We start from the raw sequence: 19,658 nt of genomic DNA on the forward strand, positions 1-19,658 counted from the left end.
AAATTCCAGTGAAATATATTTATGTTTGTGGTTGTAATGTGACAAAATATGGAAAAGTTCAAGGGGTATGAATACTTTTGCAAACCACTGTACATCAGGTGGGTGGAACCATGTGTTGAACCATTCCCCCCTAAGCTGCTGTACTCCACCTCTCTGCCTGTTTTCTGTGAAAAGGCAAAGCGAGAGTGATTGTCTCTGCTGTTACAGATGAAAAAAAATAAAGATATTACAAGGAATTAAATAAACAAAACTACTAACAGCTCTTTACTGCCCACAACTCAGTTCCTATCATTCATTGCAACGAGCCATTCAAAAGATTCAGATCATTGGTGAAAGTTACATCTCCACCACAGAGACTGTCTGCTGACATGGGATAAAAAAAAAAAACAATTATAATGTGTGATCACAAGATAATTTTTGCAATAATTTCCATGCAGACTGTTGATTCTTATTAACATGGAAAAGTTGTAATTATTTTATTTCATTTTAATATTATTATGAATGCCATAGCAACTTGCAGTTGAACATGGTCATTTTTTGTATTATATGCTGTAGTTATCAAACACAGGTAACAGCTGGAGCTGAATTTGTCCAAACAGCTTTATTTACTTAAGGTTAACACCCAAAACACATCATGCCATTGCTGCATAAAAAGTCGTAGTTATGCTACGTTCAGTAATACAGTAAAATTCAAATTTCTCCACACACTCAGAATATTCAGTGCCACCTCATAAATACTATTACTATGAAAAAAAAACAATTTAGACTGAACTATGGAGTTATACTCTTTGGATTAAACATACACAAAAAATTAATAAACATGTGTTGGGCACCTTTGAACAATTAAAAACAACGGTGTATTTACATAAAATCTGACTCCAGCAATGTGTGTCTCTCACAGAGACATAGCAGATCAAAATTATCACGTAGACACACATTTTTTTTTTCATTTTAGCCCAATGTCACTGAAGAGGCTCCATACATACATACATAAATTATATTTAGACAAACATAGACAACTAACAGAGAATAAAATTGTAATCTTTGGATACCTGAGCAGACTTCAACTTACATGTGCAACAACTACATATTGATAGAAAAAATATTAGAGTAAATATACTGCTCAAAATGAAAAACAAAGTAAATTTGAATTAATCGAGTTATCTGTGGTGTACAAATCATTCTTCTGCCTAAACAATTTGTTGTGCATTCAGTAAAATCAAGGGGACAGTTTAACCACACATCTAATGCCATGTTTCTTTTACCAACATGTGGTAAATGGAAATGCTCATGTTTTTTTTTCCTCCACAGTAGAGAGGCTTCATGTTCTTTTGTCTTAAGTTTCTATTTTTATCACTCTCTACAGCTGTTGCTGTCAGGAGTGACCTGAAAACAGGCAAAAAGGGAGGTTCGACACGTGATTTATACATAACAGGCTTTCCCTGCCAAATCTGTCTCTGCATTCGCCAAAAGAGCAACCATGACAAATTGATCTGAGAATGAGAAACTCAGGAGTACGGCATCTGTGACTGGGATATTAAAGAAGAGCACCTCAGAAATTCAGCCTTAATTTACCCGCTGCCCTGTGACATTTCAGTTTGAGAGCAGTAATTGGAGAATGGATTTATTCTTGCCTTCTTTTATCGAGCAAAGAGAAGTTCTCTTGATTTGCTGTGCAGACTGTCACAGTATGAGAAGTATGAGTGAAAGTGCATCATAGTAATTCAAAAGCACAGGGCAAATCCCTTTAAACACAGACACAACACTTTGGCTCCCTGACTAATGTTGTCACAGACAGTTTAATCTTAACTTTAAAGGAAAGACAAATATTGGATTAATTTGTGTTTTCAGTTTCAGGAAGTTGGGAGTTGTGATTTGTCAAATTAAACATTCACCTTTTTTAATGAAAACAAGTGCTAAAATTAACCCTACAGCAGCTTTATTCCACATATACTGTACGTCAAGCACAAACTGCTTTAGATCATTTGTGTGGGTCTAAGTATTAATGTTCATGTCACCACTAATCTGTTACAGTGAATTCATAGCTTGTTTCAAAGGTGGTGAACCTTGGGAAAAAATATATAATTCCAGCGTTTCCATGTTACTGAAGCCAAACAGTGATCAATTAGAAATGTGACGTTTGCGAGAACAATTCGAATCGTTTGAACGGATTCTTACAACAAACAATAGGAACCAAGTCACAGACAGTAAAGAGAGGTTTGTAGTTTATTTTTTTACTCCATATATCAATATTTTTTTCCTCCTAAACCAGAGACAATCGTTCCTTGTTCACTTTTTCACAAAACAAAAACAACAACAACAACAACAAACAGGCATAGTGGTGGAGTACAGCAGCTCAGTAAGTGTGGGGGGGGGGGGGGGGGGTCTTCTTGACAAAACACATCACCCATGTGATGACAATACAACTTAACAGCTCTTGTGAACTGCTCTATGAAACAAACAATTCATCAAGATCCAGATCTTTTCAAAGAGCCACTTATCCCATCTCTATGATCTATAGCTGCTCGCAAATAAAAGTGTGTCTGTTTGTGAATATGTGCACAACGTTTAATAAACCCAGAGAATATTTTTTTACTTTCAGTTTTATTTCTATTGACCCCCATAAGAGGCTCCGTAAAGAAAAAAAAAATGCTTTGACCTTGTTGACCCTGTTTCAAATATTTTTTTAGTGTGATACATGAAATTTATGCTGAAGAAAAATTGTTCAAATTAGATAAACGGTGAATAAAAACAGATGTAGTAGTATGATGTAGTAGCATAACTTATTTTTGAAAATGGTAATTAAATATAAATGTTAAAATTTGTGTAAGGTTAAAAGTGCTAGCAAGACAAATGTTAAAATTAGAATCCCTCTTAAAGAAAACTTTAAAACACTTTAAAACAGTTTAAAACAAAATCTGAGTTTTTCGGCAAGATGATATCTGTGATTGATTAGTCATGTCTGCTTAGGTCTGAAGGTGGAGCTCTCTGTCACTATACCTTATTCCACTGCAGTTGTCTGAATGGACGCATTGTGTCCAAGTACCTTTTATTTATATTATTCTTTTTCAGGCTGCAGTTTTTGCACTCATCTGGGAGAAAATTTGGCTGAATATGTTTTGATTGTTATCTACTGTAGGTAAACTACTGACTACTAATAACAACTTGCATTAAAACTCTTAAAAATGTATTATCCCTAAAAGACAAAACAACACCCACATTTTAATAGCTAAAGGGTTTAAAATATAAAGTTTCTTGTTTATAAAGAGAAAATAAACATTAGAGAAGACATTAAAAGGGATTGTTGTAAACATGCTTGTTTTTAACAATTTGGTAATCAGCTTGGATTAAACAAAAAATCAAAATATATGCTAGAACAACGGGGAAAAAAGCACACACACAAAAACAGAATAGGGTCATTCTAGGTTTTATACAATCAGAACATGAAAATGAAAATATCTGGGTCTACTTCAAGGTAAAAGTCTGTTTTCACATGGAGCTGTTCCCTCTGAAGCAAAGACTTCTTGAAATACCTGTTGTACTACTGCAGTATTTTTGTTGTATTCATAATTAAATGAAAACACATACAAATACATACAGTTCTATTGGTCAGACATGAAAAATTAAAAATTAAAAAATCCATTCTGTGAATTGGGCTACAATTAAAGTTTATATCAAGTGTGATAAAGCTCTTGTTGTGTGACTCACTGTCAGTTCACCCGGTACCAACAGAACATGTGCTAAGCAGATGTTTTATTTCCTCCAGAGCTGTATGCTCTCCTCGGCTGCACGCATTCGCTGATGGCAAATGTGCACCTACTGCACAAGGACACCAGTTTCCTCCTGGGTGATGCTATAGTGGCAGATATAATTCGGAAATGTTCTATAATGTCACAAAATCTCCCAAAGCTCCGTTTCACACAGAATGCTGCTCTTTCAGTGTGAATGAGGTTGGTGATTAATCTGAAAATAACATGAGTTCAAAGGTTTCCCTAAAACATTAAATCAGCAATAAAGGCAGCTCACAGCATCACCAACAACAGGACAACTGTTGCACTTAGCTGCTGCATGTTTGCTCATCTTATAAAGGCATTTTTTTTATTTATTTGAAAATCAGGAGGAAACGGTGGAATTCGTATTAATAACACAGGTTTCAGTCCCTTAAAAATAAAAAAAAGCATCCTCAATACTGCAGCACCATGCCAGCTGAAACATCAATCTTCGATCACCCACACAGCTCCCCAGGGCGAACTCATGCCAAATGCCACAATCCTACTGAAAGTCCAACAGGCATGTCTCTATTTCCTGTCTCTGGCTCAACTGAATGATGTAGTTAGTGATGGTCTGCAAGAATATCTAATGTATAAAAAAAACTTTAAGGATTCTGAAGATTTTTATCACCTTGTTTTACAATATTTAGGTAGAATTTCCTTCTGAATATTTGAGATAAAGTTTCTGTCACTCTCAACCATCCACGTTTTTTATTTAAAGAAGGTCTTGAGAACTGCATATTATAATGAGGCTGTGAAGGTTTCTGCAGACAAATGAGCCATTTACAACATGCAACAAATCCACTGACAAAGACCTTGTGACATCCTTGAAGGGCTTTTAGGCAGAATATTTAATGAGAATATAGACAGTTTAAGGGGTTGCTTTACTTCTTCTAAAATGTTGGCATTAACTGCAGTGAATTCAGACCAAGAAGCCATTTGTGTTGCAGCAGGTGGTGAGATCAGGATGTCACTGCAAGGCTGAGTGAATTTATTATTTTAAACTTATTTCATCGTTAAACTGGAATGAACACAGAAGCTAGACACGTGGAGTGGGATGTGTTAATCAACACTTTTAAGAAATAGCACAGTTGCTACGTTTATTGTCTTATCAATTATATAGAGACATAATTGTTGTATATAAGTACATGCAATGTCTTCCTTCCTGTTGCTCTGATCTATTTGGAGTTTAATTGTTTTCTGTCTCACTTTGGCTTCTCTGGAAACTTTCTTTTGATGAGCTATTGATGTGGCCTTTTTTCCATCGTGTTGTCTTTTTGCCAGAGATCCTAACCAATGTGAATACACCAGAGACCATTAATGTTTAGCAGTTAAACAAATCAAATAGGCGATCTACAGATCTACAGCCTCTTACAACATTTAAAAAAAACTGTGACTTTTTTCCTCAAAATTTTATACCTGGTCTAATAGATTTTTTTTTACATTCTAAACAAGAAATTCACAAGAATAAAATAATATAATTCATTTTAAATGGTATGAAAGTACTTAACCAACTTCATACATGTATGTTCACAGAACATTTTTTTTTCCTGTGAAATCTGTTCACTGCAGCAGCCTTTCAGCAAACAATAGAACATTTTAAAGGCTTTAAAAATAACAATGATGTTTTAGTAAGGCCTCTTGCACAGATAGAATTATGAAGTACCAGTAAGAAGGATGCAGGGCAAGAGGCAAGGAGTGCTGGATKTTATAAAAACAAAAGAAAACAAAGCAAAACACATAAAACAGGAAGTTGGTCAAAGAACAGACATTAATAACAATTAATTTTAAATAGAGTGCAGACTAGAAAGAGCGAATGTCTGAAGAAGGCATGCTGTGATAGTGAAACCTTAGTACTATGTTACAATAAAAGTATCCTTATACAGTAAAAAAAAAACTAATAAGTAACAGGTATTGATTTCCCTGTCAAACCCTAAAAAAACAAAAATAAATGAATAAAAGTAACAGACAGGTACAGTACATTTGTATAATATGATAATACTGATTGGTTTGTATCAAATAGTAAACATCCATGTACTGTATGCACTTTCCATTCTTCCCTCGCTCTACCTGTGTTCTTCAAAATTAGGATTTTAAGCATCAAACATTTGTCAGAATGTGATGTTCATGCATGCTATTGTTTAAGTATAAAAAGTGATTCATAAAAAAATAAAATAAAAATCTGTGCACCTGAATAAATGAAACTACAGCTTTTGATTTTGCCAAAAAGTGAGCACAGTTCAATTTAGGAAGTGTTTTAATCAAAAATGGATCAGTACTATATAAAGTTTTCATAAATCTATGTTTACCCTATTTATATTGCATTTATGAATCATTTATAAATGTGTTGTCTAGTAAGGCAGTACTGACAATTTTAATATTTCTGTGTAACATGCAGCTTCTCAGTGCTGCAACATGGATTGTTTCATATCCCCCAGAATGTTTAAAAAAAGCCCCTTTTCATTTTTCTTTGTTAAAGACATCAAGTGATGATATCTGTAAACACAATTTTAGATTTCTGCAGTTTAGAAGCAACTTTCACTGACCTTTGACAGGGTGACCTTGGTGGACCAGCTGAGGGGGAGTTTTTGGGGCTCTAGCTTCTTGGAAAGCAGTGGGATCAGGTAAGTGTGCAATGGTTTGGCATCAGGTGGTCAGAATGCATTCAGCCCCGGATTGACTTTATCATTTTAAGGAGATATGTGCCATTCTAAGAAAAATGGAAATTGCCAATAGCCTCCATCCAAGTAAGGAACACCATTGAATGATATGTATTCGGGCCAAAGACGAGCCAGAAGCACCGAAAGCTTGAATAGAGCATGAGATTAACTCGTGTTGTACCTTGCTACATTTTTTTCTAGAAGCCAAGAAGAGTCTTTTTTTTTTTTGCATGAACTCAAATTCAGTTTTCCCTCACACAATGCCAAGAGAGCCTAGTGTGGATATTAATGTTCATACTGGTGGAGGTGCAGAGAGAGAAGCTGGCAGGAGCTCTTTTACAGTGCTGACAGATGTCTCAGCACTGGATAGATTTTCAGTCTTTGCCATTTTACGTTTTGTCATAGTCTCCTTTGAGAAGTGTGTAAAACCTAGTAGATGCAGGGTAAGCATTTTTTTTTTCTTTTTTTGCCAGAGCCCACAGAGAAACAGTAGGTTTGCATCAATATCAAATGGGTTTCAGTAATCATTAAGGGTCATTCACACCAAGAACAATAGTAATAGCTATGATAACAATGGAAGCAATGATGCTCTGTAATGGGATGTGCCTTAGCTACAAACCAGCCCCCAAAAATGGATTTTAATTATCTGTTTCTGCTACATACCATTTATAGAAAAAAATGTGTGCTCATCAGATAGAGCAAATAAATGAAGCAAAAAATACAGTTGTGTTGCAAAGAGGACTAAATAATTTATTTGTAGTAAATTTGCAACAGCCTAATTTTAAAGAAAATGTAAGAAAAAAAATCCATAAATAAATAAAACAGATCCTTCGAGTGCATTTCATGCCTTTCATACCATGTTTTAGACTGAGATCATTTATTAAAAAACAACAAAATTGTAGTGTTAATCCAATTTAGAAAATCTGTCAGATTGCACAGGTTTATATCAAACACAGTGTTGGCGACAACTCTCAGCTACCAAACCAAGTTTACCTCAGTATCTGTAAAACCGCCTGCAGTATATCCATTTTTGTAGTGGTGCCTAAGTATTATTAGCAGTGGTGGCCATCTTGAAAATGCTTGCCCAAAAAGTAGATGTGCACCCAATATTTACTTTCTGTGCATTTCATTAACATCCATAGAGATTCAAGACTTTTTGTTAATGTGGAAAAAAATGCTCTGATGGATCTTTCTTGTTCAGGATGACAGCCAATCATCACTCAGTGCACCTCTTATGAGACCAGTATCAACCAGTGTTGCTACAATGCTCTGATATAATGCACATGCCCCTTTACCTAACATTACCTGTTATGGTCTGCTTAAATCAGTACATGTACTTCTTTAAAAATAATTTGCACTGTGATTTGTATAAATTGAGTGTGTTGCCGTAGGTACACATGATTAGTCAGTTAGGCTTAATTCCCTCATGCACCAAGAGACAGCACCTATCTTCATGTAGTGCCTGCTGAATGCAATGCTTGATTTTCATAAACAACCTCCATTTTAACATGCTGTTTATTTTCAAATGAACCGTGGCCCTGGTCTGCTGTTAATTGGCTGCACCATGAGAAGATGGCACTAATTATTGCTGCAGTAATTACAACTGGACTGCTGCTGCTTTGCCTTTAGATAGATATACAATCCCTGATCCCTGGGACAGGATTGCATCTTGAATAGAAGTCAAGAGCATGGGGCGCCAAGCTTAAAATAAAATGTTAAAAAATGCCAGTAGCTTGTTTTCTTTGTTCACATCACTTGCTAAAACCCCAAAGATTTACACAAACATTTTCATTATTTATTTTATTTTATTTATCTCACTGTTTTTACATTTTGCTATTTTTTACTGAATGTGAAATTTAAATGGTTAATGTTTTGTCTAAATGGTAAATCCTAAATCTAAATGTGGCTAGTTGTTAAAGTGTACATTTACATGGTTCAGAATGGAACACAACCTTTGCCTTTACCTTTGTTGGTGTGAGGCTTTTTGTTATGACATCATCACCCTGCGACAAAAGCAAAACCTGACGCTGCTAACGCCACTGCTAACGCCACTGCTAACACTTCTCTTCAGTTTTTAATGAACACATTTAAAATTTTAAATTTGAATACCAGTTTCAGCATGTCACAGGATAACGTCACAACAAGTCACGCACCAATTGCAAAGGCTGTGTTCCATTCCAAAATACTTAAATGTAAGCTATATCATTTAGCTGCAACATTGAAGATTAAATTTTTACATTTAGATTTACACATTTAAATTCAGGATTTAATATTTACATGTATATTTTAACATTCAAATGTAACATTTAGTGAAATGTACGAAAAATAAGCTAAATAACAATAAAATATTAGTGATTTTTTTCAACTATATGCAGAAAAGGACCTAAATGTTAAAAATGTGTTAGTGACATTTGTTTAATATTTTATTTTATACTTGACACCCCATACAAGAGAGTCTGGCTTTGTTACCATTGACCTTATCTGATTTGAACCTGGTGCGTGCACGTGGTTTACTACAACTGTGCATGGAACTGTTGATGTGAATGTGCGGATATCAGACTGAGGATCATATTGTGTGATTCAATCTGTTTATTTGTTGATTCTACAAATTTGTGTCTTTTGCAGCTGAAAGCTTCTGGTTGGTGTAGTGGTTTGTTCCTGTCAGTGATGGTGTCTCCTTCCTGTATGCTGCAATCTGTGTGTCTTGTTTGGGTGTGGATTCATCGTTGTGTTTGTGTTTGTGTGCTGTCTGAGATGTCCATTTGTTTGTTAGAAATTGCCTCCCCACTATTAAGCCTCAGCTGCACCTTCGATCTCCACACCGTTTACTGTAAGTCTTTTTAGACACGTTTTAACAGTGTTTGCAATATAAAAAAAACAACAACTTCGGAACACTGTTTCCTTCTTCCTTTGTAAAACAAACCAAAGTGTCTTTCGGTATCATTTTAATTATTTCATTTTATGAGAGCCTCAATGGGGCATCGAGGGAATTTATAATTCAAACAAAAAATAACTTATGACCCCTAAGCTGCCTCTCTAATACAGTATGACTGATGTCAAAGGTTAATGACAATATTTTAAAAACCAAATGTGAACAATTAGTTAGCACAAGAAATATATGGGGCAATGATATTTTGCTGACACTACAGACAGTTAGACACACATCAATACATATTCTCCTTCTGCAGTTTTGACTGATCATTTTTTTTCGCATGTTTGCCTGTTTAGTATTTTTCATTGGTATGAAAATACTTTAAAATGTTAAAAATGATAACTTTGGAGAACTAAACAATTTTTTCAGACAATAAACAAAGTATGTAGATTTGCATCACTGCATTTCGAGTTGATGAAGCTCACAGCAGACTGATCTCCGACGTTACAATTAGCATTTTAAATCAAGTGCTGTCGTTAGGAGCAGCCTCAAAGCCTCTGAGGTAGTTGAAACGCTGAATAAAATATAAGTCTAAATAATACAAAGACTTACTCGGACTGATTATTGAATGCAAATAAAAGGCACGGTGCAGACTCAAGACTTGTGCCAGTCTTTTCTCCAGAGCCGACAGAGAAGAGAAGAACATATGTTGCAAGTCAGAGTTGTAGACATGTCAGGGGAAATTCTTGCTTTTTCAAGAAAATTCGACAAACGTGTTTGCCAAAAGCTTTGATGCAAAGACGAGGCAAAAATATGCATGTCATTTGCTTAAACGTGTATCAAAACCCTCAATTTTCTCAACATGGATAGATTTATTTGTCATTTGTGCACAGGTGAAAACAATGAAGTGCATGTTTAATTGGAATGAAAATTAATCTGGGATTTTTCCGTGAAGTCGTTTTTCAAATCTACCTTGCTTCTTTCATACACGGCACCGTCATTGCATTGTTAGAGCCTTGATTTAGAACCCCATTGTCTGAGAAAACAAACGTCTGTCTGGTAGTCGTGAGTTTGATTAGGATTTATGCCCCAGACAAGAACACATAGCGCCCTGCTCAGCTGTAGTCTCTGCATCCTGAAGCTTCAATACAGGACCAGGTTTCCACAGCACTTATTTGCAGTCGTATATCCCTCATTGTCAAAACTGAAATATTTCTGTGTTTCTTCTATCCCCACAGCTCTGAGAGCTTCATTTTTAGCTCATGACTGCTCCTGCTTCTGCCTTTTTTTTTTCATTTGCCTTTGTGCATGTGTGCTAATCTCATTCCAGCTTTTCAGGCCAGCCGAAGGGGGGAGAATTTGAGCAACAGCAGCAAAGCGAGAGAGCCACAGCTGACCACAGTGACGTAAGTTGCGTTAACCGGCCTAACTGAGGCTGCATGCACATATACGCTTTCGCTCACACATGGTTTCTCGCTCACCTTTAACCACATTTCCATGGGGGGGATTAACCATCAATGGCTCCTCAGTGCGAATGTGTGCATGAGAGCAAGGGGAGCAGAGAGAGTAACCAGCACTTGCCAGTTCAAGCTGCATCGCTGTTCTTTTTAAGGAAACGACGACCGACCCTGGATCTTTATTTACCTCATAGTCTTCCAATGAAATAAATTCAGACACGACACGACATTTAATGCTTTATTTTATTCAATTTTGAGTTTGAAAAAATAGGCTAGCACAAAAAAAGTCTTTTGTTTAATGGTCATATTACAAGTGATGAGATTTCACAGGAACATGCATCGTGCAACAATGACTGTATCCAGCAACAACAGCCAAATAATTGTAGGTGAAAGACTTTTATTCAGTCCAGGTATACCCACATTCTTTTTTACAGTGGGCTAGTGATTCCAAATTTATAGTTAGGTTTTTTTTATTTAATTTTTCACATTCAAAGTCAGTTTGGCCCATTATACCTTACATGATGTTCTGGATCTCTAACTACATAATGACCTGGTTGCTATGCCTCTATTGCACTGACCTGCTGACAGCTTTAATTAAGCTGCTTGTATCACTTCTTGCAAATCCTGGCTCACAACACCCCCACCCACCCCAACCCCTGCTGTCATTTTATCAGCAGTCAAATAGGAGCTGGGCTAGACAACCTGCGCGGAGAAGCTGAACACAAGGGTCTCGTGATTTTTACACGAAGATCTGTAAAAAAAAAAGGGAAAATAAATAAAGAAAAGAAAAAGCAGTCATCCACAATGTCCAGCCACACAGCTTGAAAAAAAAAAACAACCCTCTGAAATCATTTACAAAGGTGACGTGTTGAGGGTCCGGAGATGACGGGTGCTTTTCAGAGCACAGAAAAGCACGCCAGTGACAGACATGTGGAGGCAACACAATTCACATGATTCACAGAGTGTTTCCCTTCATACTTAAATTATGGCCTGCTCAGCAGCACAGAACCAGCTACACTCTTACACTGAAACACACAAATGGATAATAATAATAATAATAATAATAGTAATAATAATAATAATAATAATAATAATAATAATAAAAAAAACTGGGATCTATTTGATCTATCTCCCCAGACTGAAATGATGACCTGCATTTCTTATTGTACAACGTTCAATAACGTGTCTTAGTAGGTTGTGCTTCATTTTTAAATATCTAGTGGAACGTGTCCCGTCAGCAGACTTTAGTTAACATCAGGCACAAAAGAAGCAGATACTGTACCTCTCTGCTTCGTCATGCAGTCACACAGGGTCGGAATATTAAGGTCACATTTAGAGAAGACGAAGAAGAAAAAGAGAGAGAGAGTGGGGTGCATGGAGAGAAAGGGATTGTCTGTCATTTTATTTCCAGCGGCTTGTGAGCCATATGTTCAGCCCTGGGACAGAATAAACAACATGAGGGCCCGGCAAGAGCTCAAATACACTCCAACACACCGACACATGGGAAGCAGACGTCGTGCGAGGGTCAGGAAACATTACTGATAAACTTTTAGTGTCCAGAACAATTAGATTTATTTAAACAGAAAATAATCAGATGTTTGGGTTCAGCAAATATTGCTCACCAAGACTGTTAAGTGTCAAATGATGTAAGCTGACCTAACAACAAAATGAAACATCAAAATACAACCAAGGTTCCAAATCCTGTGCTATCAAATTTATTGAAGCGTGTTAAGAAATATTTACTGGCGGCATGAAAAAAAAAAGAAAAAAGAAATGATAAGCTGCCTCAGTCCATTTCAAGAGTCTTTGATGATCAATGCCTGTTTAATGGTTGCTGTCATTCTGGGAGGAGGGAAAGTGCTGATTCACTTTCCATCTGTCTGCTGAACAAGTTAGATTTAGAGGATTTGAATAATTTCTTTCTGGGTAGTAGTGGTGGAACAAAAATGCGGAATATTTAGTTAGAAATGAGAGAACAAAACTTCCTGCTGGAAACTAGCCTATTTCAAATGCGTTTCTCTGAGAACTGATTACATGTAACAAATGAGTTAGTGGCCTTTTGAACTTGTTATAAATGCATTTTGTTGCCTTCAAAACTGAAGAAATAAAACGTTGCGCTTAATGTTTTGCAACTGGCGAATTGAAATGATCAGCTGATAATATAAAAAACATGGCAGCTGTAATAATCTCATATTTGTGCTCCAACAGAAAGAATATTCCTCTGAATGTCAGTGCATTCCTTTTAATTGCCTTGAAGGCAAACGCATTAGGACACAATAGCTCGGTATTTTTAGTGTTACATTTTAAAACTGAGCTCAACACATTCTGTAAATTCCAAGAAAAAAACAAACAAACTGAAAAACAGAGAGTGAGCAGTGAAGCACTGAAACAATGCCCTGAGATCTCTGTAAGGAGAAAAAATAAAGAAAGAGTGGAAAAAAAAAGGAAAGAGGTGGATGACAGAAAGAGCACTGGCAGAAAGAAAGAGGGTGAGTTGCCTCCAGTCTCGGAACAGAGGAGGATCAAAGGTTTGTGCTCTGCATCTCAATGGACATCCGGTCACCAATACTGATGAGCCCGAGCGTGTGATGCTCCTTTCACAGGGTTTATATCTTATGGGGAAACAAGTGGTTATTGTGTGCAAATAAATGGGCATCGTGACTGGACCACTGCGCCTCACAGTAATCCAAACTCTGATTATTAGGAGTAAATATTAGATTTTTGAACATATCAGTGCTGTGAACCTACATTCTGACTTTCATGAAGACTACTTTTAAACATGTCTTGGTCTAGTGATAAGGTTGAAAGCTTATATTCTAGGAATACTATATTTTTCTAAATTATCATTAGAGTGTAGGAAGGAAAAGGCAACAATATTCCTTTCTGCTCTCATGGTCTAAAATAACCCTTGTTCTTGTATGTCGAGTACATTTACCAACATTCCTCATAATGAATCCAATATCACCCTGAAATGTGTTTATTTAGCATTTTATAGGTGCAGCTGCATTTTGTGCACGAGCCATAGTTAGCTGACATGCTATGTAGCCCAAAGTGACATTCATTCTCAGCTTCCACAGTAACACAGAGATAGAGTCGCATTGCGCAGCATGAACTGATCACTGTCCTTTTTTTAAAGGAAATAACCAGGGAGGCAGTTTGCCAAACTACCCATTCCTTAAACAAACAAACATGACTTAAAATCCAAAACCCACTCTAGAAACTGAACACAGCTGTTGGTATCAATCAGGGGTATTAAAATCTATCTTTATTTTTGCAGTTATAATGATTGAAAACTCCATCAAGATGAAACAGCTCTAATGTGGTTACATTTACATGAGATAACTGCCAATTAATTTTATCCCACATTGTGCTTCAGTTTAGAAACGTGACCTAAAATGAGATTAAATGGCTGCGTTTGAGTCGTATTTTGTCCAAAGATTTGGCAACTGGCCAGAGACCTTAAGAAGCTGCGGGAAAGTCTGACACATTCATTTATGTAACTGTGGTGTCCTCTAATTCAGCCTTGAGCTTCTGCCATTAACATTTCTTGGCTAAAACAGGCTATCAGCAGCGCTAACGATCAAAGGATTTGTCCCAGATTATGGGCAACCATTAGTGTAATACTCTTTGTATATGAACTAATGTAGATATACTTTGGACATGTAGCTGTGTTAGGTTGTAAGTCATGCACGGATCCCGGGAAATGAATGGAATCTGCAGCACAACCTGTTCTACAAAGACATAGCTTTCTCAGTTACGAATCTTTTATCTGTGAGATAAACAGACAAAAAAATGCAACACATGCTGTCTAAAAGGCTGTGCTTTTTGGTTGAAAAAAGGATGTATAGGAACTATTTGCTCTGCTGTGTCAGTTTTCACCCACTCCCTGCTTTTGAGATGACATAAAAAAGATAATCTCTTTTTCATTATAACTGATTATTCTAAATGACAAATGGATAGCAGTGCTATAAATAAAGTAATCCAAGGTAGAAACTATGTTGTAATGATTTTCACACATGCGCGTACAGTTTTACTATCTTTGTGTGGACTTGCATCAACTTCCATTTATTTCTATAGCCTAACCCTTACTCCTTACCATAAACCTATCCAGCCCAGTACACGCCTAACCCTAAACCAAACCTAAACTCAATTCACACCTTGGTCCTAAGCCCAACTGTAACTCAAAAATAGTGTTTTTCCCTTGTATGAACCAGGAAAAATATCTGCATATGGGTGGTCTAATGTCAAAATATGTCCACACAACAATAGCCAGATACACACTCACAAGCTGTTTGTTTTTTATTCCTGTAGAGACATTGCATTGATTTCCATTAATTTTCTGTTTATTTCTATAGCGTAACCCTGACACTTTATCCTAAACCTAACCACCCCAGTACATACCTGACCTCAAATCTAAACTCAATTCACACCTTGGTCCTAAACCTAACCCCCCACCCAAAATTATCATCTGTAACCGTAAAAACAAAAAAATCAGCATCCATAACCGTGGGGACGTCCCCACGATTTTTTGTTTTTCTGGAAAATGGTCCCCATGATGTAGCAAAAAGTTGTCCACACACACAGATTAATTTAAAGCATCCGACTGCAACACATCCATAAATCGAATTTAAAAAAGAAAGACAGAAAACATCTCTTAGTGCTTCAGGTCCTACTTAAGAACTTATCTATTTGTATCTTATGTTTTGTTGTAATCCTTTTGAAAAATTTTGCAAAAAACAAACGAAACATAACAAAAAATATATTTTTACCATTACCTCTCATTAGTGTGCGTTTGCCACAGATGGTTGTAAATCCTCAGATGAAATGCTCGTGACCTCCAATGGGATTCTGTTCCTTTCACTTGAGAGCCTATTAATTGTCTGCAATTATCCTTTGCAAGCATGGCATCTGTCAGAAGTATCTCCCCTTATCCCGCATGGATAAAAATGCCACAGTGGTAAAGGTTGACTGCGACATTCACTATTTATTGCACAGTAGATGTTGTACAGTTAAAAATTGCCATAACAGGTCTAAAAAACAAAACGAATAAAAAAAAAACATGTCTTGTGTATGGAACATTTCCCGTCGCCCATGTTTTTGGAGGACAAAAATTTTACTTTTGCTATAATAACACTTCTCACACAGGAAATTAATGAAGACAGTGCCTTGAATTGATTCTATTCATGGAAAACAAAATTTGGCTTCTGCAAAGCAGCTTGTTTTGACACTTGAATACTGATGTCTAAATTGTATTGTTCAGTATCACTGGAGACTCATCCATACTTCAAATGGTGCATTCAAACATCTTTGAAGTTTAGTGCAAATTCCATGAAAAAAAGTCACAGAAATGAAACAGTGTGTAACTTATAAGGCAACAATTATAAATATATCAAAAATAGTTTTTGGAGAACTATCTTTGTTACAAAAAAGGTACAAACATTTTATCCTGTACTAGTGAGAAAGACATGTTTCTCAGTTCCTCGACTGACTTCACAGCCTTGTATCCCAGCTGCTTGAGTACTTTTTGACACACAGCTTGTGTGGATTCCACAATGTCATAAGACAGTTTTAAACGCCAACTCTCTGCGTTAGCAGCTGAGTCCCTCACGGTTCCAAACTTGTGTTTTGCCGAAGGTTCATTGCTWCCTCGGGTGTTTGCACGTATCCAGTGTTTCACATTTTTATCCATAGGCAGCCCAAGAAAGTCATAGATTTCTTGTGTCTTAAGAAGAGGATTTCTCGCCAAATCCTCATATCGAACCAACATGTATTTCCCTTTCAGCCACTGCGGATGGCTAAGACCAGTTGAGACAGAACCAAAAAAGTCTTCACAGATGACTGTGAGCTGATTCATGTCAAGATTATAGGGTCTTCTCCCTGTGGCCCTCCAAATGCGCCATAGACGGTATGGGTCCCTGAACGTCTCAATCCGTGATGACAGGATGCCGCGTGGGTCTCTGACGAGCTGGATGACTTTGATATTCAGCCGTGGGTCTTCAACCAGAGCACGCAGGTCCCCAATCTCTGGCACACGGACAACTTTGATCGCAACGTGCTTCTTTTCCTGACATGCCTCCGTCGCTAAAGTCATGTTTAAGGTCGAGCATTTCCTCACACAGTCTCCCTCCTCCACATTTGCATCGCCCGCACCAAAGGCATCGCATACAGGTTGCTGGCACAACGCTCGGCTGGCACCACGGCGGAACAGTTTGTCTGTGGTGTGGTTTGAGGGTGTCGGTTTGATGTAATTCTCCAGGAAGTAGAGGTCACAACCATACAGACTACGCAACAGGTCTCGACTGGCTCCTAATGTCACACGCCGGTCCGTAGGGTTGCGGGTGTGTGACTGGCGTGGAACCAACGTAGCGTAAACGTGATAGAGCGGTTCAAACAGGTAGAATACCTCCTGATGCTGGTTCAGCAGCTGGCCCACAAAGGAGGAGCCGCTGCGCGTGGTGGCTAAGACCAGTATGTGCAGTTTGCGAGTGGCATTGATGGAAAAGTAAGGGTAGTCATCGCAGCCAGCCCCACCTGCTGCTCCTTGCTCAAAGGCAGGGTCTGTCTCTTGAGCCCCCAGACCACAGTTCTGGGGGCTGGGCAGCGGGCACAGCTGGAAAGGCTTGGACGTGAGTGTCCGGATGGCTGTGTACTGGATAGCAATGGAGGCCAAGGCCAGCAGAATTACTGACTTCCAGGAACATTGCATGGCTGAAGCATTTCATCCAGCCAGAGCCGACTAAGCCAGGTCCTCCCTGTGAACAAAGAATATACTATGAGGAGCTGAAATGTTTGTCATTCTACTTATTGAACTAGTATCACAAAGTGCATCACATAATACTCATTTAAATAAAAACTAGTATTTATCTCACATGTAAGTACTGTAAGCTGGACAAAGAATATTAAAATGTAATTTATTTCACAATAGCAAATAATAGCTACTGTATATAACTTGCATTGTGGTAGATTTTACAACTAAAGTGAGTCATCAATGGTTTATGTTGGCCTGTTTTATGTAGTATTTTTCTGCCAGTACAATATGTTACACCGGTTTTGTTGAAATAAGGGTAAGAATTTACTGTACCCGAAAAAAAAAAGAACAAAAATATGAATAGTAATTTTAAAAAAGAAATAAACTGCAGCAGCCATGAGTCAGATTTCTATGTTAATCATCTACTTTATGTCTTATTTCTCCTGCCAGTTCTGCAGTCGTATTTTTTGGAAATGAAAAGAAATAACGAAGTTTTAAGTCTCTGTGTTTGGTTTATTTCCAATCAGCTGACTCTGCCTGCCAAAACATGTGCAGCAGAATCAGAGCCAAGATCACAGTGAGATACATACAGTAGCTGTTTAATCACCAATTTTGCTATGAAAACAAGGCATTTTACCTAAATATTTTAATCAGTTCTGACATTTTTCCTACATAGTTTCAAATCAGTTAGTGTCAAACAGCTATTATCAAGCACAGATTGTTTCAGTTATTTGCAACATTTCTCCTCAATATTTCTTTCACCTTATCTGCATCTAATTAAAGCCATTATAGGCTTTATTTGAGTGTCTACTTATTGATTCTTGCACATATTAAAATATTTTAAAAGTCTGTTTAGAAAGAAAACAACAGAGTTTCAAGATTTACTGCCAATGTCATGTCAAGGGGAAGTGCAAATGGAAGTAGAATAATTAGATAATATCATGGTAATTTGTCTTACTAGGAATTTGAAATGATAAATGGGAGCCTGGGTTTAGTGAAGTTTAATTGTGGAAGTAAAAAAAAAGGACAATCACTTCAGAAGCCATGCGTGAAAATGAAAAATAAATATTAAAAAATAAGACAGAGAGAGAGAGAGAGCAAGAGAAAAAGAGAACTCTGAGATTAAACAGCTTTAAAAAAAATAAATCCTACAATGTGCTGCATATTAAAAATGAATACATGCAGTTCCCTCTGTCCGGCTCGAGACACCACACGTCCCTCTGTTTGTGTACGGAAAGGAGGATGATGATGATGATGGTGCGCTTATTACTACCACAATCCCCCCTCCAAAAAACATCACTTCTACAGCTGACGAGCCCAGGCAGGGAGCATCTATGCGTTCTCTTCACTGACATTTTGAAAAAAAAAAGAAAAAAAAAAGGCCCACTTCACTGCAGGAACAGGTTATAGGCTGTCAGAGATGCAGGCATCCGTATGCAGCGAGAAGACAATATAACTCAGATTAACGCGTCTCAGCCAGGCAGCATCAAATACACTGAAGCCTGCACGGAACACACACCATTCCATACAAAATGCACAGAGGTAAAAACCAAAACAAGCTTGTTTCGTTGTACCTTGTTGTTGGTTGTTTTGTCATGATGCGCGGTATGGTGCGTTCATGAATCCCGGCTGGTTTGGGGTGTTTTTAGTCCTCGAAACGTTTCCCAACCCCCCCTCTCTCTCCTCCTCCTCCTCCTCCTCCTCCTGCGCGCTGCTCCCCCTGTTAGGAGAGAATAAACGCGCCTGGCAGCTTCCTGTGTTCCATCTGACGCCGGAGCGAGGCGTTCAAGTTCAGCGGCTGGCCTCAGACACACCGAGGAGGGATGAAAAAGAAAAGGAGAGAAAGAGAGAGAGAGGATGGTGGGCCAGCGTTGGAGCGCGTGTGTTATTAATAACCAGCCAGGCAGGCAGGCGCTGAGGCTGACCGAGCCGGACTMCCCCCCATTTTTTTTTTCTTCCTTCCTCCTTTCCTTTCTGTGATGCGCAGAGAGGCTGAGCTGAGCGTGTGAGGTATAAGCTACACAAGGACCGACTGTCTGGACCACCCCCGACCCCTCCCCCTTTCCACCTGCCTCTCTCTCTCTCTCTCTCTCTCTCTCTCTCTCTCTCTCTCACACACACACACACACACACACACACACACACACACAC

The 19,658-nt window shown here is 37.7% G+C and overlaps 1 protein-coding gene and 1 long non-coding RNA gene across 2 annotated transcripts in view; one reads left to right on the forward strand and one right to left on the reverse strand.

Moving 5' to 3' along the window:
* Positions 1-12,306: 12,306 nt before the first annotated feature.
* On the reverse strand, positions 12,307-19,170 carry chst1 (carbohydrate (keratan sulfate Gal-6) sulfotransferase 1). The gene is made up of 2 exons (XM_014010632.1): positions 19,082-19,170; positions 12,307-17,511 (listed from the first exon to the last, which is right to left on the reverse strand). The coding sequence occupies exon 2, from the start codon at positions 17,463-17,465 to the stop codon at positions 16,179-16,181; it is 1,287 nt and encodes a 428-aa protein (XP_013866086.1). The 5' UTR covers positions 17,466-17,511; positions 19,082-19,170; the 3' UTR covers positions 12,307-16,178.
* A 14-nt stretch (positions 19,171-19,184) lies between these two features.
* LOC106519100 (uncharacterized) overlaps positions 19,185-19,658 on the forward strand; it is a 2,117-nt gene continuing 1,643 nt past the window's right edge. The window contains exon 1 of the long non-coding RNA XR_001310401.1: positions 19,185-19,517. This is a non-coding gene — a long non-coding RNA (uncharacterized LOC106519100). The remainder of the gene's footprint in view (positions 19,518-19,658) is intronic.

This window comes from Austrofundulus limnaeus, unplaced genomic scaffold, assembly GCF_001266775.1.
Source record: "Austrofundulus limnaeus strain Quisiro unplaced genomic scaffold, Austrofundulus_limnaeus-1.0 Scaffold71, whole genome shotgun sequence".
Taxonomy (NCBI): Eukaryota; Metazoa; Chordata; class Actinopteri; order Cyprinodontiformes; family Rivulidae; genus Austrofundulus; species Austrofundulus limnaeus.